We start from the raw sequence: 27,485 nt of genomic DNA, 5'->3' as shown, positions 1-27,485 counted from the left end.
ACACTGAATGTGGTGGAAAATGCCTGCTACTTTATTCACTGGAATGGATAGCATTACCCTTGATAAAGGCAAGAAGATGTTATTGTATTGTATGTGACTTTGCTTATTATACCGTCTCCATTGCTTGTAGCTATTTGTCTTGCTCTAAATTTTTTCTGTGTTTTTTATATTTTTAGCACTTTTTTATGAGAGAGGCTAAACAGTAATTAAGAGGTGCAGGATGAAAAGATGGCACAATCAGTGCTGGTACCACCAGGACCTGAGAGCTTCCGCTATTTCACAAGAGAATCACTTGCAGCTATTGAGCAGCGTATCAATGAAGAAAAAGCTAAAAAATCCAAACAAGAACGCAAAGATGATGATGATGAAGATGGCCCAAAGCCAAATAGTGACTTGGAGGCAGGAAAGACACTACCATTTATTTACGGCGACATACCTCCAGGAATGGTGTCCGAGCCCTTGGAAGACCTGGACCCATATTATATCAATAAAAAAGTGAGTGCGTTGTATATTTCTATCAAACTTTAAGAAGATTAACATACAGGAAACCCTCTCACAGGCAGTATTTCCAGTATTTTGGACTCAGTCTTTATACCTAATACATTCCCTCAGCAGCTGAATTTGTTGGCAAAAATCTCACTTGTAAGAACAGAAGTTTGTCAAGCTGGTCTGTTGGTAAAGATAGATTTAGGTTTATATTAATATACCTGGCATTTTACTAACATTTGTAACTTGCAGCATTTTACATACAAGACAATTGAAGCAGTAGCACAGGGGTTATCTTTAGAATTATTATTCTATTAATTGCTGTGTCATAGATGTGAAGGAGCAGATCTGCACTGTGAAACCCATCTCTCAGGTAGCTGGTCACCTCAGTAGCTTCCTGCACTGTCATGTGGAAGGCCTAGGTTGCATTCTCTTGTTGCTGGGAAGTATAGGGAGGTACATAAAGGTAATTTCTCAGGATATGCTGAAGATCATCCTCTTCCATTTTGCACTCCACAGAGGCATCGTATATCTGACTTAGATAGTTTGGGTGACAGATTTTTCATATTCAGATTTATATTGTTCCATAATTGTTACCAAAGAGGAGGGGCTGAAAATATGGACATAAATAAAGACAAGGTAGGAATTCCTCTTGAAGTGTTGACAGAATGTTACATAATTTAAAAAAAAAAAAATTATAGAGATGTTCATTAAAAAAAATATAAACCCACATATTTTCTTTTTGTTTAAAGTAACAGCAACTGTTGTGGTCAAGCACAAAAGTGCTGAACTTCAGACTTTTGACCAGATGGCCTTGGGTTTCCTCCAGAATTCCTGTCCCTCAGATTTTGGCATCATATGTATTGCACCATCATTATTCTACCAGCAAAGAAGAAATTACCAGTATTTCTTTTTCTGTCTTCATATTTTTTTCTTCTGCTTTCTTTTCTTTCCTGTGGAAATTAGCGAGTGAATAAAAATGTGGGAATTTAAACAAATAAGCAAAACCCACGTTACTTCAAATAAAACAGAAGGAAACCCCCAAGAATTGTTAGGAGTCCAAAAATACAAATGAAGATAATTCCTTCAGGAATGAGGGGCATGCATCATCACTAATACCTTGAAAAAATAGCAAATAACAGTACAGGCATGCTGTGATAAACTAATGTGATAAACTGAACAGATTTTAAAAAACTAGTTGTAAGTTAGGTGTTCTTTGCAGAATTTCTAAAACTTAATTCATGCTATGGAGAATCATGAGTTACATTTGAAAAAAATATTTTCAATTAAATACTGTGTTCTGCTCCCATTACTCAAGTGATTTACTCTGTTGAAGTCTGGAAGCAAGGCAAATGGAATTTGGGTTACAGTGCTGATCCCTTTCCTTCCTACTTTCCCAGTTCTGCAGTAGTAAAAATCTAAATTCGGTGCTGGAAATCCTAAAGTTAGCACGTATATTATCATGGTTTGGAAACTAGAATAGTATTTCTGCAATTAAGTGTGGACATGAAGTAAAATCCTGCCAAATTGCTTGTTCTTTGTTAAGAAAGCATGGCAGTTGTGTCAATCTTTTCGAAAAGCAGAATAGTTTCTTCTAGGAGATGTAAGACTCCAAATTATACATGTGTCACAATAATTTCTCCTATTATTTTTCTTGGTGTTCTTTGCATACCTTTGAACATCCTTGTTTAGGTCAGGCTTTATTTTAATTTTTAAATATGTCTTGATGACTCAGCATCACACAAATGATGCTTCATCAGAGATTTTGTCAAAGTAAAGGGAACAGAAAACATTAAAAACTCTGATTTGAGTGCATATTTTCTTGAACTCCAGGAAGGATAGTAATAGAGTTGAAAAGCAATGGTAACAAAGTTAGTAAATTACAGACCAATCCTTTCTCCTTTACAATAAATTACCAAAGTATGTCTTGAGAATTAATGTGTATTCGGGAGTGCAAATATGTTCAGTTTGGAAGAGATAAAATTTATGAATTCAGACAGGGGGAGGTATTGTGTTTTCAGGATTTTAGGTGCTGCATTTGGCACACCTGCCCCGAAAGCAGAGCGTAATCTTTACGAATGCTGCCCTCTGATTCCAGCTGAGGCAGATCATGACTGCTGGCAGCACTCCAGGTTTGCACAGCTCGTATCCCCTTTGGGCTTTTTAGGGCTGCCACAATGCTGGCTAGATCCACTTACCTTCAGTGAGCATGAACTTTCACCCATGTGTACAAAGAAGAGATGATAGAAATTGAGAGGAATTTCCCCAAGTGCATGGAAATCTAACCAATTAAAAAACTTACTGCATGTTAAATAAAGGCTTTATTCTTTATTTCCCAGGTTTTAAGAAAACTATGCTTTTAAAAATGTTGGCAGTATGCTTGAGTTATTGCTGAAACTGTGGAGAGACAGTGAAAATACATGGATTATAGAATTCTGTATTAAGTAAAAGTAAAGCTTGACATAAGAAAATAGAATTGCAGGTGTGAAACTCTCACAAGAAATAACGGATAAGGGAAGCAATATGTTATTCTTTTCTCAGAGTACAGCAAAAACTATCCAGTACATGAGCGTTATGTTGAAAAACTGGTTATTGAACACACTCAATTTCCTTATTTTCATGAAGATCACTCTTGAAATTTAGATCACTTTGTAGTACTATTGTCTTAATACTTTGATGTGGTAATTAATGCTGGTTGCTTGATTCAGGAAATGTTGAAGTTTTAATGGCTCTCATTTTTTTTCCCCAAAGGTACATACTTCAGTGTATATATTATAAGGTACAAAAAGTATGCTCATTCTTCAAATATTAAGCATGTTTGTACCTTATATACCTTTGTTTGCTAGCTGGCAGTATGAGGATTACTTATGATTTCTAAAAAAACTTATTCAAAGGTTTTCATGCAATTATATTTATAGTAATTTGGCTGGATTCTAGTATGTGTGAACTGGACAAGGGGATTGTGATTCTGGGGGATGTGGAAATGGGAGAACAGTTTGACCCAATATGATTAATGACAAAATGAAAATGATTCTGGGTTTGAACTTGTAATTTGTTTGAAACTTGGTATCTTTAAATGCTATTTTTCATTCTGTGTTTCTTTTTTTCAGACCTTTATAGTATTGAATAAAGGGAAGGCAATATTCCGATTCAGTGCCACCTCTGCCCTGTACATGTTAACTCCTTTCAATCCTCTTAGAAAAATAGCTATTAAGATTTTGGTACATTCATATCCTTTTAAAGTGATTAGTCTGAAACTGCAGCGAATGAGATGGTACTTGGTATTTAAACCATTCTCTGGCACATGTCCCAGGCTCAATATGATCTGTAGTGCTTTGTTCATCTTTTCTCTACGGTTTCTGTCTTCTCTTCTTTTTCTTATTCCCTTTTTACATTTGTGATCATTACTGGGTCTTAATATAGCACTGTCAGAAGCCAGACAACCAGTTGTTGTCCTTTACAATTTATTCCTGTGTCTTCATTCTTCCCCCACCTATTTTTCCTTTGCCTCTTACTTTCCCTATAATCATCACGTTTTTTTCATCTTTTCCCCTCCTCCACATGTTTCATAAACTGCAGATATATTGCTAAAAATACTTTCAGTTCTTCACTGATACTTTGTGTTAAAAATTAAATCTTTGATCCCAAGTTTGTGCTTGTGTGAACATTTAGTGAAAATACGGTTTCATTATTCCTTTTATGATTCAGATCATGATTGCAGAAGGATAGGTTGATAAAACAGGTTAGGTTTCTTGTTTTATTATACATTCTCAGTCCTATATGTATCTCACCTGTCCATTTTATTTCTCGATTGTTATTGCATTATGCACTAGTAATCCTGTAGATGTTTTCGTGTCAGTCATCAAGTTGGTTGTCAGATTTCCACCTTGCAGATAGAGAATTACAAAGTTAAATGATCATAATGACTTATCTATTATTTTGTCTTTTTCAGTGTTTTGATAGCTGACTATAGTAGGCATCCCACTGGTCTGATCCCAAATGCTGATATGAGCAATGAGTGCATTGATTTCAGCAAGTCTGCTTACTGAAGGAACAAATGCGAATGTTTGCATGCTTACATTTTACAAGAGTCTAACATAAGCACACTGAAAGCAGTTTTGTGTAACACTACATGTAGGGATCCTAAGATCATGTAGAAAAAGTATTGAAAGGATTTTTTCAGTCATGCTGTAAAGAAAGTCTGATAATTGCAATGGTTGTTATGTGTTGGGTGTTGTCAATGGGTAGCCTACAAATGACTTCAGAATCAATCATAGCCTGTTTTAAATTTGCTTGCTACAGGTGTCAATACAAATAACTATTTGTCAAATATCTGACACTCTGTAGTATGTTATAGAGCATTATTCAATTATATGGAATAATGGAAGATCATGGGACTGAGGTGGTGATGAAGAGCTAGATACCAAAGTCAGAATGTTAAAAAGATTCTTGAAAATTGTGGGAAGTTGTGTTCTAGTTATTTCTCCACTGATGAAAGCATAGTGAGGATTTGCAACTCTGAGAGGACATTTCATCAAAAAGGATTTTGAAAGCCTGCAAAAGTATAGGCTTGTGAAACACTCTTAGAACACACATTATTTTTATGGTATTTAAAATACATTTCTTTATCTTCTACTCTGTCCATATCTGAATTATATAGTGAGAAGCTTGATTCTGAATAAAGGATTTGAAATATATTTACTGTGAAGAAAACCCAAAGAATTGTTGAGTGTAATGCCACAGTTGTTTGACAGTTCAGAAGGCAGAGGTATCTACTCTTGCTTGAAGTTTTTTTTTCATTAATGTAGAATTGCAAAGAAAACTTGGTGAGGGGAACCTCACAGTATTTTCCACACAGCTATACTAGGACTTCTGTTAAGGAGGACGGAGTGAACATGCATTTTAAGTACAGAACCTAAATAAAGCTCTCCTCAAAATCAGGCTTTGTCCTCTTTCTAGTTTTAGCTGATGGTGCCATCATGTGGACACTTCGTGCATCATGCGCTTGGTTTTCATTTTGGTGGTTGGATTTTCATCTCTAAGAAGAATGTCATCGGTCGTGAGAGTGAAAGGTTGTAGGTCCAGAGCAGTTCTATTAAAAATCAGTGAAGTTATTTAAGGCTTGGACCTATTCTGGAATTCCTTTTAGATTTCTTTTTGTGAATATGATGTGTGTTCCTGCCCCTCCAACATTTATTTTGCAAAAGTCTTATATAATATAAATAGTAATAAAAATGATTACCTCCCTAAAAATTTCTTATGCTCTCTCCTAATGTGCGATAACTAGTTTTCAATATATGTATTATAATGATAAGCAAAGATGCTGAAACATGACAAATTTTATGGCGAAACATAAAAGAAGTGAAGAAAATGTATTTTTCTCTATTTTGCATGCATGAAGTAGATCAGATTTGTCTAGATCATCCAAAAAAATGCTTTTTGTGATACTCCACTAAATTAGAATCTACTACTTCAAACTTCCTCATTTTTATTCGAAATAAAAAAATCTTCTAAGGTCTTATTAAAATTAAGTGTTGTTTTTGTTTTAAATATCTCTCAGATTTTCTAATTTTAGTATGTGGTTGTTCTCTTTTAGCTCTAAAGCACAGACTATGAAAGCTTTAACATATTCAGGGCTTTTCCCTGAATGCTAACAGAGCAGTGGAGGGATAAATAGCTCCTGATGGTGGAAATCTGCCAAAGCAGGGTGTTATTTGATATTCTTTTTATGAGATTTTCTGGCTTACATTCCTTAACTCTTGACCTACATTATTCAGCATGCTTATCATGTGCACTATTTTGACCAACTGTGTATTTATGACCATGAGTAACCCTCCAGACTGGACAAAGAATGTAGAGTAAGTTAAATGGATTTTCTTTGAATAATATTCAGTAATCTAAAATAAACTGCTGTAAACTATTTTATTTTAGGATGGCATCCACTAGCAGCAGATACTTTGTTGGCATATCCTTTCAACAGTTATTTTGATGCTAGTTTCTTCTGTGTAGTATTAAATACATATATTTTACAAAACTTTCTTCATTATAATTTGTGCAATGCCCATCCACGGTTTGCAATACTAGATGGGGAATGTAAGAAGAGAAGCTAGTCTTCTGAACGTGCAAAAAAAGTGGATTATAGATACTTTCCACTTCATTCTACATTATGTCTGTGCAAGGGGGCAGGGAAGTACAGACTTCCATCTCTGTTGCAGTAACCATTACATCTAAAAGGATCATCTGATGGGTGGCTATGATCACCATAGCGCAGCTTGCCTTTACCAGAGACAATCTAACAACGGAAAGCTTGTATGAAAAATTAGCTATTAAAAAAAGTGTTTAAGTGGTTGGTTATTCTTCCTGTAGGAAGGGAAAAGGTCCAATATGATGCCAAATACTTGGTGCTGATATACAATTTGGGCATATGTTGTGAGAGCTCCAAGGCTGTAGACCACAGTGTGAAACACTGCTCTTTGTGATGCTTCATTTTTGCATTAGCATTTTATGCTTCTGCTTCTTCTTCATTCTTAACTGCTTTGGATGATATGTACTATTTAATCTTCAGTAATAACAAGTGAAATCATAGGGCTAAGTCAGTAGAGGAATTCTCATTTTTAGTTCAATATGAACATATATGTATTCTGGATGTATAAAATATAGTAAATATTTATTAACGAAGATAGCTAGCTTGAATATTTCTTCATATCATTATACTGTGCCATTTAGGTGTGCAATAGAAGTCCTTCTCATCTGTTGAGTAAAGTTGTGCAGGAAATAAATTTTTGGTTTAGTAATTGAACTGAAAAAATTCACATTGGAAAATTGGTTTCAGATTGGCTCAAGTCTGAAAACCAGTTCAAGCCTTTTAAGCAGTTTGATTTGTATTCTCTTCCATTAAAGATATAAATAAAACTAACTTCCAAGACAATATCAGTTGGAGATAGAAGATTGAAATGACCCAGAATGCCAGAATTAAATATTTTTACATTGTACATTTCAACCACATTTTTTAGTCAAAATGAGTAGCTGACATTTATTGGCATTTGTAGATAATTTTGGTTGTTCTTGCACGGGATTTTGCACAAGAAAACACCCATTTCACTCCAGTACTATGTGTGTCTTGTTCAAGGTGAACTAGTGAATACACCTACTCTGTAACAAAATCAATGAGGGCTGATGACGATTGGCACATTGCCAGCTCATGATACTAAACAACGTTTCAGCATAAAAATAACATTGAAGAAAGAATTTTTTAGTCTGGAAGTCATTTCTGAAATCCTACCCTGATCTGTGTGTTTTGTTATAACATGAATTGAGATTGGACATAAACATGCACTAACGAAGTAACCAGGAATTTTGCAACTGTCTCATTGTTATAGAATATAGAATTTGAATTTAAGCTATGGGTTGTCATTTAGTATTATCATAATCCAAATTTGATTCCTGCTTCCTTATGGTCTAAATTCTACAGACGTTTAGAGTTTGTTGTAACTTGCATTCCATTCTTATGCCACTTAGAGAAGAGAAAATGAGAATAAAGCAACTACAGAGCATAATATGTAAGGATAACATGTATGTGTTTCTATAAACTCTGTCTTGCACATTTTCCTCAGATACACATTCACCGGAATTTATACCTTTGAATCACTTATTAAAATTCTTGCAAGGGGCTTCTGTTTAGAAGATTTTACATTTCTGCGAGACCCATGGAACTGGCTCGATTTCACTGTCATTACATTTGCGTAAGTCTTCTACTTTTCTTTTTTTTTAATCTTTCTGATAGCGTGAAATTAGTGACTAAAAATTGCCTCATATTTTATCAGCCAGAACATTTGGAGCCTGGACTTCCTGCGGTTTCAATATGTTTCTTCTACCTCTTTTACACATTTTAGTATTTCTAACTAAGCATGTGCTGCAGAGGCCAGCATGGTGTGCCAGCCCATTAAGATTGTGAATGCCATCAGCCTGAGCTGTTCATATCCTGTCTTTTCTCTACATACCAGAATTAAGGGAATTCTTTTGACTTCCAGCTATAAGCTGACCAAATTAGGTTTCAAACATCAAGCCAGTGTGTTTTATTTTGATAAAACTTAAGTTTATTCTATGGCCAGAAGAGTATTTATAAAACAGGCCAAATATAGTGAATGGTGAAGAGGTCTTGATCAAAGACCCAAACAAATAGGATAAAATCTGCCTCAATTCTGAGTAACTGTGATTTAATCCTACAGGTATGTAACAGAATTTGTAAACCTAGGCAATGTTTCAGCTCTTCGAACTTTCAGAGTATTGAGAGCTTTGAAAACTATTTCTGTAATTCCAGGTAAGAAGGAGTTGGTGTAAGGTGTTAGGCCCCTCGTATCTCCAACTGTTATTTGTGTGCTGTCATTGTGTTTGTGTGTGAACTCCCCTATTACAGATATGTGACAGAGTTTGTGGACCTGGGCAATGTCTCAGCGTTGAGAACATTCAGAGTTCTCCGAGCTTTGAAAACAATATCAGTCATTCCAGGTGAGAGCTAGGTTAAACACTGAGGCTGACTTTTGTTCCACAAAGGCTGTACTCACGTTTTTAAAGCATACGCCTTGTTTGCTACACATGGTTAACAAAATATAAAAGCAGGAATCAATAAAAGTAATTTTATTTAAATTGATTCTTGCTTTTCTTCTATTAGTTGTATTTTCTTTTTTTAAAAAAATCAGCCTTTGAGTTTAACAAATTCTTGCATGAGATATTTGCAGAAAACAGCCTATGTGATTTGCATCTTATGACATCAAGCTTTCCTTTACATGTTTTAAATATAAGTTAATTTTAAGCTTTCATACTGATGCAAATTTTACCATTTATTGCAGGCACTTAATATAGCAACTTAATTCAGTTTTAAGTCATGTATAAAAGGATTGAGCTCTAAAAGATAGCATGGGCCATGCATGGGGTATTGTTTTAAAGATGTCTTTCTTCTCCAAACCATCACCCCTCTTATATTGTAAGAAGACTATTATGAGGATATCATTCAAATATGCACTTATAGTGTCTTTACGATGGGTTTACTAATGCAGAATATTTTTTGAAACGTTCATATAAGAAAGGTTTGGGCAAGAAGCATCAGCAAAAGCAAATGATGCTTTTCTATGTAGGGTTGAGATCTAGCATGAATAATAAAATCACTTGTTTGGGCATAAACAATGTGTTTGGTATTATCTACTTTTTGGTTTTGTACATCACAGAATAAGCATAAACTTACATCTTTTCATTCGCCTTCACAAGTAATAAGGCTTTTCATTAAAATTATTGTATCACCAATATTAGACTCATTTAGTTGTCATTTTGCATGAAATCTTTATCTTGTCAGGAAAAATCACATGATTTGTGTGTGTGTGTGTGTTTAGTGTCTGTTTAGCATCATAATAAAAATCTCTTCTCTTTGCAGGCCTGAAGACTATTGTGGGAGCCCTAATTCAGTCTGTGAAGAAGCTCTCGGATGTTATGATCCTGACCGTGTTTTGCCTGAGTGTATTTGCACTAATAGGGCTGCAGCTCTTCATGGGCAACTTGAGGAATAAATGCCTGCAGTGGCCTCCAGACAATTCTACTTTTGAAACAACTGTTATTTCCTACTTTAATAGCTCTATAGGTGAAAATGGTACATTTATTAATGCAACAATGACAACATTTAACTGGGATGAGTACATCGAAGACAGAAGTAAGAGTTAATCATATCATCTACTGCATTGATTTTCTGGAATTTTTTAAAACAGATACAAAAGCATCAGTATCTTTCCATTGCAATTAAAATGGTGTAATCTGGCCAAGAGAAATAAAAGCATCCATTTTGTGAAGTAAATAAAAGAACAGTCATAATATAGTTTAATATATTATTGTCCTTTGTACCAAAATATCTTTTTACCTTTTCCTGAATATGACTTTTAGAGTAAATCTGCATTGCAGCACAAAGCAATTCTTCAAGCCTCCTGAAACAGTGTGACCGTCCCAATATGGGATCTGAAATTGTATAACTATATTAGTGCAAGATAATGCCCAATATCATAAATCCACATTTGAACATGGCATGTAAGTGCAGCTGCATTGTTTCTTCTGGAACTTGTTGAGTGTCTCTGCACCACACTTCCGTGCACAGCACAGACATGTCTCTAGAAGAGTACTGGTAATTTCTACCATGCTTCTTATTCTAGTAAAATAAGAACTAGATTTCATATTATGCATCTTTTCATTTGTTGCTTATAGTGGAAAATCAAGAAATGAGCATTTTGGTCACCTTTGTGCCTCATAATACAGTATTTTCACCATTTTATTTAATAATGTCACTACTGTGTTAACAAAAAATGTTTTAAAATTCAGATGGAGCTACTCTCAACATATCTATAGCATATTTATTTTCTGTCTTTCACAATGGTAAATAGCTTCAGTCTCTCCTATTTATTTTCATGTATTTAGGGGTTTTATTTTATAACTAGGCATAATCTCAGTCTTTTTATAAACTCTATATAAAGGCTGTTAAGTGATGATCGTATCCCTGAAAGCCGGGAAACCTCAATTTAACAGCTGAATGCTTTTGGATCCAAGTCTCATTGCCTTATAATCTCATATACTTGTCGTCTCAGCATACTTATATTATAGTATCATAGTTGTCGTCTTGGAGAAGGTTTGGGATGATAACCTATTCTTAAAAACATCTGAAAAGCAGATTCCATTCCATTCCCCTTCAGCTGCTTCTGGTACTACATCACACAAATAGGAACTTCTTCCTAAATATCTGATCTAAATTTTCCTAATTTAAGATTGACTATAATACTACTTCTCCTGTGGAGTTAGAACTAAGATAATCATAGATGCATTTGTATTAGTCTTCAGGATATTTTTAAAACTCTTATATTGTTTATTTCTGGTCTTTTCTAAACCAAGCAAACCTATTTTCTGTTTTGCATTTTCTATACCTATTTTCACTTTTTTTTCTTCTTTTTTTTGGACTCTTCAATTAGTCTGGGATTTTGGTTTTTCTTTTTTGTTTGGATTTTTTTTTTTTTTAATGAGATGCTCAAATCTGGTAGTTCCTTCTCTAATAAATGTACAAATTAGAAGTAATTGCCTCATCTGGAATATTCCTATAACACATCTCAAAATTACATAATTTTTATATCAGCATCGTATTGTTGATTCACGGTTAACTTGCAGTTCATGACAGTCGCTGCATCTTTTTGCACAGCAGTGGCTGTGACCAGATCCTGTCTGCTTTGCATTTACGTATTTGATTTTGCCTTGTCAACTGTAGCATTTTCCACTTGTCTTTGTTGAAACAAATCCAATTGCTTTTGGACCAGCTTGTCAGTTTGCAAAGGTCATTCTAAATTTCAATCATCTTCTCTCCTAGCTTAATGTCTTCAGAATACTTGATGCATTTTTTTCTGTTATTTCATGTCTTGAATTGGTAATGAAACTTGTTATGAAAACTATGTATAGCATGGACCCCTGGAAGATCTTCAGAAGGATGTCCCTATGACATTGGGCCACTGGCAACTGCTCTCTGAGAATCTTGATTTTGAAGTATTTTGTGATGATTCCAGCCAGAACATATCTCCTTTATTTGTTTATGAAAGTGTCATGTAGGACTTGTACTCATGACTGTTGTCCTGTTATTTAAGTTGGCAGGAGACAGGAATAATTTTACATGTGGCATTTTTTTATAAACTCATGTTGACTATTTTTATTACTTTATCATTGTCATCTTTGTGTTGAAAAAAATATTATTTAAATGTTTTTCAAAATAGTAGGCTGACAGTTGAGCTGACTGGATAGTTTAACTGGATCCTTTGCTTTCCAGAGGAGGAGCTATGCCACATCAGAATGTGAATTAGGCCCAATTTCAAAAATCCAGCTTGGTGCCTATCTGCATCTTTAAACTTTTTAAGTAGAGGTTAGATCTCCCACAGTGCATGACTATGTGAGCACTGGAATGTCTGAAAATCCACTGTTTTCTTACATTTGGTAATAGTTTGCAGATGCATAAGTTAGGCACATAATCCCTCTTTAAGATAAATAGATTTTATGGTGTGTCTATCATATACTGGTGGTGACAGAACAGAAGCAGTCAAGAGGAACTGGTTGCAGTTCTCTGCTGGTCTCTTTAGCGTTAACCCTCAGTTATAATAGTTCAGGCCAGCTAAACTAGTCCATGCCAGCTGGCAGTGAATCTCATGGAACCATCTGCTTCCTGGGAACAGCCAGAACATACCTAATTTTGGCAACTTTAGCTTAATATGCCACCTGACCCAAAAATCTCCACTAGAGATTCCCATTTTACCATAAGAATCCCAAACTAGGAATTGATGGCAAATTGGCTCTCCCTTTCTGCCTCAAAGCAGAACAAAGGAAAGAATGTGCCAGGAGCTTCTAAGACTTCTGTCTCTTTAAATTATATTTTACTTCATTTTGATAGTTAGCCTATTCAACAAATTCTTAAGTACGTTCCTCTGCTATAAAATTTTGTGTAGTAATTTTCTGTGATGTACAATAGAAGCTTGGTTTTTCCTTCAGCTGCTCAAGTTAAGGTCCAGTTTCATGCTGCAAAAATTTCAGTACTTTTCCAAGTAATATTTGAATAAAATGGTATGTAATAAATAGTTATAAATTAATGACACTAAATGGCATATACTAGAATGCATGAACAAAGGCACGGACTTGCCCTCATCCTTTGTCTTGTTTTTCTGGTATTTGTTCACTCATTTGCTGATAGATTAATACATAATTTGGTAATCCACCTATTGCATCTTACTTATTTAGGAAGGTTACTGAGGATTAGCTGTACAACTTCTATTGTATTTTCTAAAGAAAGGCCAACTTCAAGACTCTATGGAAAGTCATTTTTCTGGCAAATCAGTATTTTCCATGCCTTTTTTTTTTCATTCCTAATCATTTTGTATTGCAGTTAAACTGTTTGTGGCTCTGCTTATTTATTTAAAGTGTAAAAGCCTGTATCATTGCTCAGTTTCCATTAGGTATAAATGAAGTCTTTCTCATCACCTTTTTTTTCATTTCTTTTAAAAAACAGGTCATTTCTACTTCTTGGAAGGACAAAGTGATGCTCTGCTGTGTGGCAATAGCTCAGATGCAGGGTAAGAAAATGGTCATCATTTTTCATTATGCATCAATAAAAAATAATTAGCTACTGTGAGAAGGTCAGGTGGTCAACTTCAGTTTCAACTGTACTGTAGATTTTCAATTACTGATGTTTTGCAATTGAAGCTATACCTAAATATAACCATCTATGTGATTTGAGTTTACACAGGCACTATCTTCAGCATCTTAGGCTAATTTTGTAAAGGTAACCACGTGAATGCGATGTGCACAAATGTTACTGCCAGCTTGCTGACAAATGTTTATCATCAACCATACCAGTTAACATTCTTCTCTTGTATTGGAGGAGATGTGTTGATATGACAAATTGTGTGGAAGGGTAGATTATTATTAGTTATATTATTAAAGCATTGAAATATCATTAGGAAATTGAATTAAAAACTGAAAACCAATAGTATATATACTTTTATTTTAGGTATGTAGAATAACATTTTACTTGTTCATAATTTCATTAGTAACTGGTACTCCTGAACAATTTTGTGATTTACTATAGCATATCGTAATTTAGAGTAGTTGTTAAAAATAGCATTTCCTCTTCTTTTGTAGTCAATGTCCAGAAGGATATATATGTGTGAAAGCTGGTAGAAACCCCAACTATGGCTACACAAGTTTTGATACATTCAGTTGGGCATTCTTGTCACTGTTTCGATTGATGACTCAGGACTTTTGGGAGAATCTTTACCAGCTGGTGAGGACTTATTAAAATAACAGCACCATCACCAATACCATTATTACATAGTAGTTGCATAGTTATTTTCATTCACGTGTCCCCAAGGCCTTTGGAACAGAAATCATCTTTTATTTCATAAATCTAAGCTGTGTAAAACAGTAGGGGCCTTGTTCATGATTTAGGTTCCCATGTGCTACTCAAATACATTATAAGAAATAGCTGCTATTTTATGAAGGGGGTTAAGCATTATTGTTTCTTTTCACAAATGAGTAAATGAACTTAAGTTGTTAAAGTTTCTTGCCCAAACAGGCAGTAAATAGATGCTAGTTAAATTTTTTTGCAGTCTTGTACAAATTTTTTGTCTTTGAAAGGTTATATCTTGTCCCTGAACTACACATATCATTAACCTGAACAGGACAGTGATGTTGTCCAGAATAACATTTTGTATACTGCACTGTCTGTGGCATTGTAGTTTGGGACTGATGAGACAAGGTAAGATGCTGGTTAGTGGCCCCACTACTGTTAGATGTAAAGGCTTCTATCTAGACATATAGTGGGAGCATCAACTGCTACTACAGATTCTCATTGGTAGAAGTTCTGAAGTATTCAAGCTACAGAATCTTATTTACCTTGACCATAGTAGACATAAAACTTGGATTTTTGCACATGTATCCAGTATGTAATACTATTTGTATGTGGAAAAAGTAACTAAATAATCTTGTGCTAACACAAAGCAATTTCATAATGTATTTTTAGATTATAACACAGATGCTACCATATTATGCAACAGTATTTAAAAGTCTACTAAAAATGTGTATTATCTCTTTTTCCCCAGACACTCCGTGCTGCTGGGAAAACATACATGATATTTTTTGTTTTGGTGATTTTTCTGGGTTCTTTCTACCTGATTAACTTGATTCTGGCTGTGGTTGCCATGGCCTATGAAGAACAGAATCAAGCAACTATGGAAGAAGCAGAACAGAAAGAAGCAGAATTTCAGCAAATGCTGGAACAGCTGAAAAAGCAACAGGAAGAAGCTCAGGTATCCCTGCAAAGTAAAATTCATGATTATGATTGGATGCTTTATGTCCACATATGAAGATACTTTTGCTGCCTTACTCCTAATAAAATATTACTTCCAATCTTACAAATTCCTTCATTCTGCAAACAATTTTAAAGTTTTCCATTGCACTGTTTCTGCTGGCTTGAGATAACCTGTCAATTTATGACCAAAATGATAGCCAAGAAGCTAAAATGGAAATTAACTTTTTTACTGAGAAATTGAACAAGTTGCCCATAGTGCTTATGGAATCACCATCTTTGGAGATAGTCAAAAGCCACCTGGAAACGGTCCTGACTAACAGGTGACCCTGTCTGTGCTGGGGAGTTGGAGACAATGACCTCCAGAGGTTCCTTCCCAACCTCAGCTATTCTGTGATTCTGTAAAATGGAGATGTGTGGGGGAAAAGCCCAGGAATTCTGCTTATTTAATTAACAGAAGCAAAAATTCTATAGGTGCTGTGGGAGAAATCTTTTGCTTCAGCAACATTTGGCTTTTTCTATTCCTTCCCCAGCTCTCACAGCAGAAAGCCATAGTGTTGTAGTTTTAAAGAAAATGGGAAAAAGTGGAGAAACTGGAGAAAACACTTCTGTGGTACAGACATCATGATTACATACTGCTTTGAAATTCCTTTTCAGTTTTTGGAGACTCTGAAATCTTTAATAGGATCATTGATAATGTCTGCTTGGCATGTGGCCACATAGAGCAGAAGTTGAACCATGTCTTCCATGTAAGCACATGAATAAAGTCAGCAACAGGGATTCTTTTGTTTGGTTGGTTAGTTGGTTTGTAGCTTTTTTTTTTTACGACAATTTGTAACTAAATGTTAATCAAATGCTCCACAAATGTTTGACACTTCAAACAGCAACAGGCCTTTAATAGCCTGCAGTTCAGTTCAAATCTATGGTTATGATTTGCAAAACAGAGATAAACAATTTTACACCAGATCCTTAATAGACTACAGAGTATTCAAAATCCACCAAAATGGTGTAAGAAAGTCTTGCTTCCTGTTAACAGGGCTTTTTCCTGTTGTTTGAGATTTTATTCCTTACTTTTACATAGGTGAAAAATTTATTGCAACATATTGCTTCAGTTTAAAACAGGTGCCTGGTGACTTGGGCTGCTCTCACCCCTGGTTTATGGAGCAGTGGCAAATTATGGTTCCTGTGCTATTTCACAAATTATACTTATGAAATGCTGGGTTCAGTAAATTGGGATCATTGCTTTTATATCAAAATCATTATTTTTCAGGAATGACAATAAATTTAAAATAGTGAGTGGTGTATGTTTGTATAAATGTCATAAATTGCATATGTGCTTGTACATATAGGCAGCAGCAGCAGCTGCAGCAGCTGACTCAAGAGATTATAGTGGAGTAGGTGGAATAGGTGGATTCTCCGAAAGTTCTTCTGAGGCATCAAAACTGAGCTCAAAGAGTGCTAAAGAGAGAAGGAATAGAAGAAAGAAAAAAAAGCAAAAAGAACAATCTGAAGGTGACGAGAAGGATGGGGAAGAATTTCACAAATCTGAATCGGAGGACAGCATCAAAAGAAAAGGTTTCCGATTTTCCATTGAGGGGAATAGACTGACATATGAAAAGAGATTCTCTTCGCCACACCAGGTACCATAGTATTGTTACCTCTTAAGCACCTTTGCTGTCTACTCATCATATAAACAAAACCCTGTAAAGTAGCTTGGTCGATTCTTGCGAAAGATACCATAGATTCTTGCATATCTTAATAGAAGTATGACCATGTTAATACTTGCAGCCAAAGATGAAACTGTAAGAATTTGAGAGATTTTGTTTTTATTCTGAATTTATGTGTAAAAAATCAAAATAATGTGTATCAATTAAAATGAGTTGTATTTTAAGTTTCTTAATGAAAATGGACCTGTCTCCCCATCAAGATGGATGTGTTCCACATGATCATAGATCAATGGCTTCAAAATTTGGTGCACACAGACAAAGGAATTTTCTGTTTTAAAAGAGAAAAGTACTAAATTTGGAATGCAAAACACCCAGTAGAAATTGCATAAATGTTCATATGGCATTTGACAAATTAATTGATATGAGACCATTAATTGTGTTATCTTAAAGAAGGTGGAATTATCTGTGGCAATTTGTCCTTGCATGTGTTCTCTTATATTGAAACACGAGTGACTCAGACTGCCATCTGCATCTCCCATCCAGATATTTATTTTATTTGATAATTTTGTTATGTCACCCCTTCTACAGTTTTCAGTGCTCCTCTTCATTTGCCCATCTCTGATTCTCCCGTTAGCACTTCAAGTCTAGATCCCATATCCATTCTATCCTTTTTCTGCCCCTTTGTGTGCCTCAGTATGTTTCTTCCTTTTATTCCCACCTTCTTGATTCTCCCTGGTCTTTATGACTTGCTTTCTCCCTCATTTTTGCTACTACTACTAAACAAATGCCTTCCTTTTAAAGCCTCTTCTATTACTGTGTCTGGAAATCTTGTTTCATCACTAAATACATCATGAGCATCCATATTCTCTTCATGTATTACTTTCTCCAGCTCCCATTCTCCAAGAAGCTCAGAGCTCTTCATCCAATATTTTCGTATTAAGGACTGTTCTCCTTAGACCAGACTGTGGTGGTAATATAGAGTTTCTAGCTTCCGATTTCTGCCAAGCTAACTCCTCCTTCCACTTACTTCCTAATGTACTTCCTTTTTTAATAGTACTGCATCCTTCCTCCTCCCCAGCCTCCCTTGATCTGCCAATGTTTTATGTTGTTACCTGTCTAACTTATCTCTGTAATGCTTCATTGCTGAATTTAGTTAGTTCGTGATTCATTCTGCCTCATATAAATTTTCACATGGATATCCATTTACATCAACTTAATGTTGAAAACCCATCTGATCCCTTAGGTATATATTGTTGCCTGTGTCCTCATTCAAGCCACAGCCTTATTCAACTGCAGCTCAGTTCATCCATGTTGTAAGAAATGAAGCATTCCTCATACAACTTTGTTCTCTTACCTTTTCATCTCCAAGTTCATTTACAGCTGTTTACTATGACAGTCTAGTAATCCTCCTGTCTCTGGTTTTCCAACCCTAGTTCCTTTTCATTCTGGGTTCTAGCCACTAAACAGAAAATCCACTCACCGGTTTTTAATAACCTTTTCCTAGAAAAAACTTGGATTTCTATCTAATCTTTGACATTTTCTTTGACATTTCACTTGCCTTTAATGTATCTGACCATTATGTTCTTCTTGAAAACTTATTCTTCCTAACATTCATGATTTCTTCCCCTTTCAATTCTCCTGGTTTAGTTGTGCTTTAGAAGATCCTTTTACCCCTTTGACCGTTTTGTCAGGGATTTCCCCAATGACTTTATCTAGTTCCCTCTCTCTCTTTCCTTTGCCTTTTTTTTTTTTTCTTTTAAACTCTGGATCCACAACTGTGAATCATTTTTAACTTGGACCTCTTTCCATGTCCCAATTACTGCTGTATTAATCAAGAATGTTGTTGCAAAGGGCACTAACCTACCTCATTGCTTTTACCTAATCTGCTAGGAATCGTATCTACCTAAAGATAATTTTTAATACCGTAAAACATACTGTGCCTAAAGTTTTTCCCAACCCACCTTGTCTACTCACAGTAAACCAGTCAAGTCCCAGCTTTGACTGACCCATGCCAGCATCCATAACCTCCTGTTAAATTTTCAAACTAGTTTCTTTGAGCTCTTTCTGGTATGCTGCCCCTCATGCTTGGAAGAAGCTCCCGTGAGTTTCCACAGAACACTTCATTGCTTTCCTCAAATCCCTCTTTAAAACTCTCTTTTACCATGCTGCCTACAGAAAGCTTGACAGGGAAGTGACTTCAGGTGAGCTAAGACCACTGTTTATCAAACCCATCAATTTTACCTCCTTGTATTCCCTTCTCTTTTTGTATCCATCTGTTGTGTTACACTTAGATGATAAGTTCTTTGCAGAGTGCCTTTTTGTTCTGCATTTTGCAGTACCCAGAACAATGGGGCTCAGGTCCATAAAGATAAGTTGTAAAAGAGACACAAAGACACTGCTTTGTTATGTATCACCTCTGCTGTTCATAGACATCTTGGGTGAAGTCAGATGCTAATGCTAATCAGTCAAGAGAATCACTGACATGAATTAAAGTTAAGAACATGTATAATTATTTGAAAGATTAGAGTATTATTTTGACTCTGATCCTGAAAAGATCCTCCCATAGAAGAGCACTTACATGAGTAAACTGATGAAGACATGTGAGACTATTCATACAAAATTACAGGAATATCTTTGCATATACAGTTAGCTAAGACTGTAAAAAAAAAATAAAAACCTTATTGTGGCCTATGTGAGTAGTATCTGAACAACAACAACAAAAAGTATGTTTTTCAAACAGTATTCGGGAGCTACCTCTGTGTGCAGACTGAGTCACGGGAGATTTGCCTAAAATTTTATTTACTCAGCCTGTCAGACTAATGCCAACCTGGGGTAAATAGTGTCTAAATGGGCTTACTCGGTTTATGAACAGTTGGTACTAAACAGGCAGAATGGCAGAGGAAACAATTCTGTCAAGCAGTTTCTTTTACTCTAATTAAACCAATTGATTTCATATATCCAAAGTAGTAAAAGAACTAGTCTTTGTCTGTCACTTATGTGCTCTTTGTTTACTATCCAAATGGGAGTGGAGGAGGGGGGCTGTACCGGTTTGTTTCTTTGTAGATGACCTTACCCTTTAAGACATATTAACACTGTGGCTTTTGCCCCTGTATGATAACATTTTATTTATAAGGATTTTCATGTGATAATCATTGTTTTTATTTGCCTACAGTCTTTGCTGAGCATTCGCGGCTCCCTGTTTTCCCCAAGGCGCAACAGCAGAACAAGTCTGTTCAGCTTCAGAGGTCGAGCAAAGGATGTAGGATCTGAAAATGACTTTGCTGATGATGAGCACAGCACTTTTGAAGACAATGAGAGCAGAAGAGATTCTCTCTTTGTTCCTCATAGACATGGTGAACGGCGCAACAGCAACATAAGTCAGGCCAGCAGGTCATCCAGGACAGTACCTCCACTTCCAGCAAATGGGAAGATGCACAGCACTGTGGATTGCAACGGAGTTGTGTCTTTAGTCGGTGGGCCGCCAGCTCTGACGTCACCTACAGGACAGCTTCTGCCAGAGGTGATGATTGATAAAGCAGCCACTGCTAGCAATGTAAGGAAGTCTGCAATAGCTCAGGCATGATGTCCTTTCCCTGTGTCATCAGCCACTGTTTCTACAAAATTTAGTCACTTGGGAATGATTCCCTTTCTGGACAAGCTGTGAATGCTCCTTTCATATATTCCAGTCATAAGCTAAAGTAGAACCTGAAAATATGTGCTAATTTACTGGGAATTAACAGAATAACATAGTAAACCATTGAATAAATGTAGTATATTTAGTCTTATACCCATTGATTCATTATGCTTACTGAAGACTTAACTGGAAGATTCTGTATTTGTATATCAGACAGGATATCATAATGAAAAATCCTATAAATCAGTTATATTTACTTAATGGAATATATTAAATGAGTATTTAATGACCACATAATAAACTTTTGATACGACACTGATAGTACAACTTACATGGCTTGCAATACTGTTCCTGTCACATAGTTAATTATTCTAGGCTTTGGTTGTTTTTTATTTTGAGATGTCAACATTATTAATTTTTGTTTGTTTGTTTGAAAACATGTGCTAGGAAATTCATAATTTATTCTAAATCAAGAGTTATCTTAAGAAAATATACTTACTTTGTGCTTTTACTGCTGGCTGCATGGGCTGTGCATTTTCACATTTGGAAAAATACTTCACCACCTAACTAGAAAGATATTTACAGCAAAGCTCATTGAGAAGCATTGTGGAACTTTTTGTAGTCTAATAAGAGTTTTAAGTCTAAAATCTGTGTTAATGTCTCAGCCCTGTTTCAGCAAAATGCTTAAAAACGTATTCTTTAAGCGCAAGAGCAATCCTACTGATGTATTTGGCTATTTCCTATATACAAAGTTAGGCATACATTAGTCTGTTGCAAAACCATGACATAAATGGAGCATGGTGCAGAAAAGCAGAGTGTTTTAACCCATTATAGTTTTATAACAACTTAAAGTGTTAACAGTCAATAGGCTATTTAATCAGTATTTTATTTTCAGGGAACTACTACAGAAACTGACTTAAGAAAGAGGCGGTCTAGTTCTTATCATGTTCCTATGGACTACCTAACAGATCCTAGTGCAAGGCAAAGAGCAATGAGTATAGCCAGCATGCTTACAAACACAATGGAAGGTATGTAACAGAGAATTTTTGTATGATGATGCCATAAAGTGCTGTTAAATGTGTGATATTTTAAGTAGTAGTGGTATTTTAAAGCAGCCGTCTCAGCCCAAAGGTTACAAGCAAGATGAGATTTGTACACAGAAGTAGTATTTTTTTTTTTTTTAAGATGGACTGATATATTTGGAAAAGCAGTCAAGCTTTCAATACACTAATAGGTTTGAGGTGGAAGCAGCAAAGTTCCAAATTAAATCCAAGCGTGTGTCTCCAGAGAAGTTATGCTTTGCAGTAAGAGCTCTTTTTGGATTACTGAAATGACTAGGCTTCTTGCAGTAGAACAATCTCCCTCTACCGATTCACCAGACATATATTTTCACAAGAGAATGACCATGTTTTTCTTTCTGTAAGGCTAAATACAATTAATTTGAATAACGGAATTAAGTAACTACTTCTAAGAAATGGCAAAACATTACTTTGAGGCTTAAATGACTATGCCTGAAATGGCAAATGGGAAGGTAATAATGAGCAGTTTTGCACATGTGGACCATAACATTATCTAAATAGATGTCTGACTTCACATTTGTTCTAAATGTTTATCTTTCATGAGGAAAATTTTAAATATTTTATTAATTCTATGTATGGAATCATAGAATGGTTTGGGACCTTAAAGGTCGTTTAGTTCCAAACCCTCTGCCATGGGCAGGGGCACCTTCCACTAGACCAGGTTGCTCACTGACCCATCCAACCTGGCCTTGAACACTCCCCGGGGATGGGGCATCCACAGCTTCTCTGGGCAGCTGCTTCCAGTGCCTCACCGCCCTCACAGTAAAGAATTTCTTCCTAATATCTAACTGAAATCTACCCTCTTTCAGTTTAAAACTGATACTCCTTGTCCTGTCACTGCACTGCCCAATAAAGGGTCCTTCCCCATCTTTCCTGTAGGCCCTCTTTAAGTACTGGACGGCTGCTATAAGGTCTCACCAGAACCTTCTCTAGGGTAAAACAACCCCAGCTCTCTCAGCCTGTCTCCATGGGAGGGATGCTCCGGCCCTCTGATCATCTTCGTGGCCCTCCTCTGGACCTGCTCTGACAGGTCCATGTCCTCCTTATGTTGGAGGCCTCAGAATTTGACACAGGTCGGCTGTCAGGAGAGCTGAGTAGAGGGGTAGAATCACCTCCCTCAACCTGCTGACCACACTTCTTTTGGTGCAGCCTAGGATGAGACTGGCCTTCTGGGCTGCCAGTGCGCATGTTGGGTAATATTCAATTTTTCATCCACTGATTCTCACAAGTCTTTCTCCCCACGGCTGCTCTTAATCCATTCATCACCCAGCAAGTATGTGAGATTTCTAAGACAAATTTCTATTTTGCATCCCATGTAGCATTTGCTTATGAATGGGTATTTTATCTGTTTAATATTTAGTATTCTTTTTGTATAAAATTTAAAATTTAATTATAATTTCTTTTGACAGACAGTAGCCTTGGTTTTAAAAGGTATACAGTATCAACACAATTTATCAACAGTACCTTGGAAAACGGCATTTAGGCCTCCAAAAAATACCCAAGTGATACTGCATGAGAGAAATATGTTTAAAATGTTATTTTCACTTTCCTCTCTAGAACTGGAAGAATCCAGACAGAAATGCCCACCATGCTGGTATAAATTTGCTAACACTTGCTTGATTTGGGACTGCTGTACTCCCTGGCTGAAAGTCAAACATATTGTAAATTTGATTGTGATGGACCCATTTGTTGATCTGGCCATTACTATCTGCATTGTCCTGAACACCCTGTTCATGGCCATGGAGCACTATCCAATGACAGAACAGTTCAGTGGTGTGCTTTCAGTAGGAAACCTTGTAAGTCTTTCATGATGTACTATGTATGTCAAATGCATTTTTCTTAAATAATTCTTTGTGACCTATGTACTACATGTGTTTAAAAGAAAATGTTGACTAGATATTTGTAGGCTTGGGATAGTTGAAGATAAATTAAAGCTTTACTGAATCCCTCCTTGTTGATATTTGTGAATTTTGCCACTCTTGTTTTATCAAGCAAAAGATAGTAAGATTTATTGAGTTAATATGCATTTTGATTTTTAAAACCTTCAGCTTCTGTCATTAAAGCTGGTTAAAGAATTGATCCAATATTTTTTCTGGGCTGGATGCTCTCAAATCATAAGAACTTTCACTTCCATTTCCACACTTGTTCCATTCCTCACTAGCACCTCCAAGAGGTGCTGGGTGTTCAAGGAGTTGTATAGGGGAAAGACCCAGTAATTTTGGCAGATACACTGCAACGCCACAAGAAACAGTGAAATGACATGACAGTGCCTTCCACAGGTCATGCTGAAGAAGAATAATTCTCCTCAACTTTCAGTATAATTTTTTTTCTTAATAACATAATTGTCCCTCTCATTAACTTATTTTTAGCCCTAGAAGCTAAAAGATGTCCCCAGGGCAAATATGAGATCTAGGGAGGAAAAACTGAACATTAAAATTAGAAGAGATTCTGTGTATCGGTATTTATACATGCATATTAGCAGTCTAGATAAAAAATATATTTTTCCCATTTACCTCTTTTTCTTTGGAAACCAAACATTGTGATGTGTATGTAAGCTTCAAATCTGAATTTAATTCCTAACCCCAATATATGGCAATATAGAGAAGCTATTGAGATTTAGCATGGACTGCTTGCTGAAGATACAACTTACCAGAAATGGATACCACTAGTTTTATTTTTTTAATATTTTCTCATTAAACTATACTAAGAAACTGTATTTTCCTTGCAGGTGTTTACTGGAATTTTCACAGCAGAAATGTTTCTCAAGATAATTGCCATGGATCCTTATTATTATTTCCAAGAAGGCTGGAATATTTTTGATGGTTTTATTGTGAGTCTTAGTTTAATGGAGCTTGGCCTTGCAAATGTAGAAGGATTATCTGTCCTTCGATCATTCAGATTGGTAAATATACTAAATAAAATAAGTTTCTATTTTACGTTTTTGTATTTGTGCATGAATGTTGTGCATTTTTTGTTGGTACTTTAAATATTTGCCTAAGTCAGAATATATTTCGTAAGGACTTACAAAATATGAAATTGCATATGCACTAGATGTCATGTATCTATTATGTCAAGCTTGTTTTACATATCATCTTAATAATGTCTATTTCTTCTTCAAGATATTGTCAACATCGATTCTGTTCTTGCAGTGAGTGTTCTTTAAGGATTAACATTTTTTAATAGTAGTATCTCTTAGAGTCTTGTTCTCCATAAATGAGGGAATAAAAAATGCAAGAGCCACAGGTCCTCACTATCTGTGACTGAAGATTAGTAAATCACTTAGTAAATAACAGATTAGTTAATAAAAGTTTATTGACAGTTTTAGCTGATAGATTTCCATTACCAGTTGGCTTACATGGTTCATTTTAGAAGAGAGTAGTTTTAAGATTTTTCTTTCTATAGGGATTTCTCATCACTAGCAGCCTTCTTAGCATCCCCTGCAAGGGTCCATCACTGTCTAACAGCTTTTCTGGTCGGAAATCACTACAGAATCTCTGTCTGTTGTTAGATGCCTCTATCATAAATAGGAACTTGAAAAACCTTGATCTTGCTGAAGATTAATTAATATTTAGATTTAGATTCCTTTTAGTATTCTCCTCCTCCAGTTGTCAGAGGATCTGCTGAATCTTTCCAAATCATTTCACTTTTGTCATTTCAATTTGTACTTTAATGTAACACTTTCCTTTGTCTCTTTTTCTCTATGTTGTATGACAAACTTTGTAAGACAGGTTACGCTTATTTTAAATGACAGAAAATATATTGTTAAAGATACATGCAAGCAACTCGTATGCCTGTCATTAACAAATCTAGCTTGTTTCTCTTTTTAGGAACACCATTTCTTCCATCTCTCGGCCAGTTAAGATGAAAGTGATCTGCAGGCTGTCTATACGCTTACAGTCCTGTTAAACTGATCACATTTCACATGTGCTGGTTTACTTTTAGTAATATTATCTTAGAGTTAACAAAAGGAGAAAGACTGTTTTGTCCAAATTTTCCAACAAGTACAACTTGTTTATAGATACCTAAAGTCAACAAAAGAAGCAAAGTCTGAATTGGAGTCTTTGTGGTAATTGAAATGAGCATAGAGACAGTATTTCTGACTCCTTATGACTTGAATCAGGACTTACAACTGCTGATGTCTAGTATTCTACAAAGAACTGGAAACATAAATTTTGTAACTGAAGTTTCTAAAGGTTAAATGAGATATGATTTAAACACAGGGTAACCAAAATATGAAATTTATAGCAATAATTTCATTACGATTAGTAACATGAATAACTGTATACTATTCTTCTGTTTTTCAGCTTCGAGTTTTCAAACTGGCAAAATCTTGGCCAACTCTAAATATGCTGATTAAGATTATTGGCAACTCAGTGGGGGCTCTGGGGAATCTGACCCTGGTGCTGGCCATCATTGTGTTCATTTTCGCTGTGGTGGGGATGCAGCTGTTTGGGAAAAGCTACAAGGAATGTGTCTGCAAGATCTCCAGTGACTGTGAACTTCCACGTTGGCACATGCATGACTTTTTCCACTCTTTCCTGATTGTATTCCGAGTGCTGTGCGGGGAATGGATAGAAACCATGTGGGACTGCATGGAGGTTGCAGGCCAAACTATGTGCCTTACAGTCTTCATGATGGTCATGGTGATTGGAAACCTAGTGGTACGTAATCAGTAGGGATTTTAAAAAACTATTAGAACATATTTCCTATTTTTTGTGATTTAGGAATCAGGGATGAAGACTGGAGAAGGACTTGAGCAGATCATGTAATTAATTTGCCCTTTCTCTAAACCAGATTCCATTATACCTTGATCGTATATGAAAAATGTTTGTCTGCCTTTTCTATTAAATCTTCAGTGAGTTTATAGCCTCTTTAGTAAGATCACTGCTGAATTATGCTTATAGCTAAAAATCCCCTTAAAAACCCATCTAATTTAAATAACCTTTCGCAGCCAATTAAACTGGCTGGTCTCAACAGTGATGGAAAACAGTTGGTCTTCTTCACTACATTTCTATTACTTAAAGGCTTACTGTCTCCACTCTGTCTTCTCTTTCTGAAACTAAATAAGGCTAGCTGTTTATTTTTTTCTCATAGGCAATGATTTCTAAACTACTTATGTCTTTTGCCACTGGCTTCTGAATTCCTCCCAAGCAGCATTTTGGATAAAGACATAAGTACTGAATAATGTGGAATAATTATGCTTCCATGTCTTACACCCAACTTTGCTTGTGATACATCCCAAAATGACGCATGACACTTCTGTACCAGCATTGCTTTTCTGAGGCAGTCTGTATGTCCTTTTCTGCAGTACTTCCACCTGGCCAGTTTTCACACCTTCTGCATATGTACTTTTCATTTTTCATAACCAGCATTTCCACACTAGTACTTCAGAATTAAATACCATATTGACTTTGAATCGTTTCACCAATTTACCGTGGTTATGCCCACTTGTAGTTCTTGCTTGTTGAGTGCTAGCATACCTTCTCTTTTTGGTATCATCCATGAATTTTATAAATATGCTTATTCACAAGCATAAATACCAAATTTAACCAGAGTAACATGAGACTCCTGTAGTATACCTCCTAAAATATTCTGCAAGTTTGAACAGGAAGAATTGACAAATATCATTTAAATATGACTTTTAATCAATTTTGCACATAGTCTGTTATAATGACATGTATTCAAAATTTCTCTTGTATGTTTGTTAAATATCATGCAAGAAAGTCTGAAATAATTTATTAAAACTGAGGCATATCACA

At 35.6% G+C, this 27,485-nt stretch overlaps 1 protein-coding gene across 9 annotated transcripts in view; it reads left to right on the top strand.

Annotated features, from left to right (window-relative positions):
* Positions 1 to 220: 220 nt before the first annotated feature.
* LOC309441201 (sodium channel protein type 2 subunit alpha) overlaps positions 221 to 27,485 on the top strand; it is a gene marked incomplete at both ends in the record, with an annotated part of 54,321 nt that continues 27,056 nt past the window's right edge. The window contains 13 exons of one of the 9 annotated variants that reach the window (XM_082055723.1): positions 6,265 to 6,344; positions 8,100 to 8,228; positions 8,715 to 8,806; positions 9,914 to 10,126; positions 13,550 to 13,613; positions 14,182 to 14,323; positions 15,141 to 15,347; positions 16,696 to 16,986; positions 20,186 to 20,533; positions 21,543 to 21,675; positions 23,284 to 23,522; positions 24,455 to 24,628; positions 26,031 to 26,387. In XM_082055723.1, coding sequence (XP_081911849.1) covers positions 6,265 to 6,344; positions 8,100 to 8,228; positions 8,715 to 8,806; positions 9,914 to 10,126; positions 13,550 to 13,613; positions 14,182 to 14,323; positions 15,141 to 15,347; positions 16,696 to 16,986; positions 20,186 to 20,533; positions 21,543 to 21,675; positions 23,284 to 23,522; positions 24,455 to 24,628; positions 26,031 to 26,387 — 2,469 coding nt within the window. Of the gene's footprint in view, positions 496 to 6,264; positions 6,345 to 8,099; positions 8,229 to 8,714; positions 8,807 to 9,913; positions 10,187 to 13,549; positions 13,614 to 14,181; positions 14,324 to 15,140; positions 15,361 to 16,695; positions 16,987 to 20,185; positions 20,567 to 21,542; positions 21,676 to 23,283; positions 23,523 to 24,454; positions 24,629 to 26,030; positions 26,388 to 27,485 lie in introns of those variants that run through there. The other 8 variants (XM_082055721.1, XM_082055719.1, XM_082055724.1 and 5 more) reach the window with 8 other exon arrangements.

Source organism: Streptopelia decaocto (assembly GCF_964273445.1).
Source record: "Streptopelia decaocto genome assembly, chromosome: 6".
NCBI classification, from domain to species: domain Eukaryota; kingdom Metazoa; phylum Chordata; class Aves; order Columbiformes; family Columbidae; genus Streptopelia; species Streptopelia decaocto.
This window is presented reverse-complemented; position numbering and strand designations above follow the sequence as displayed.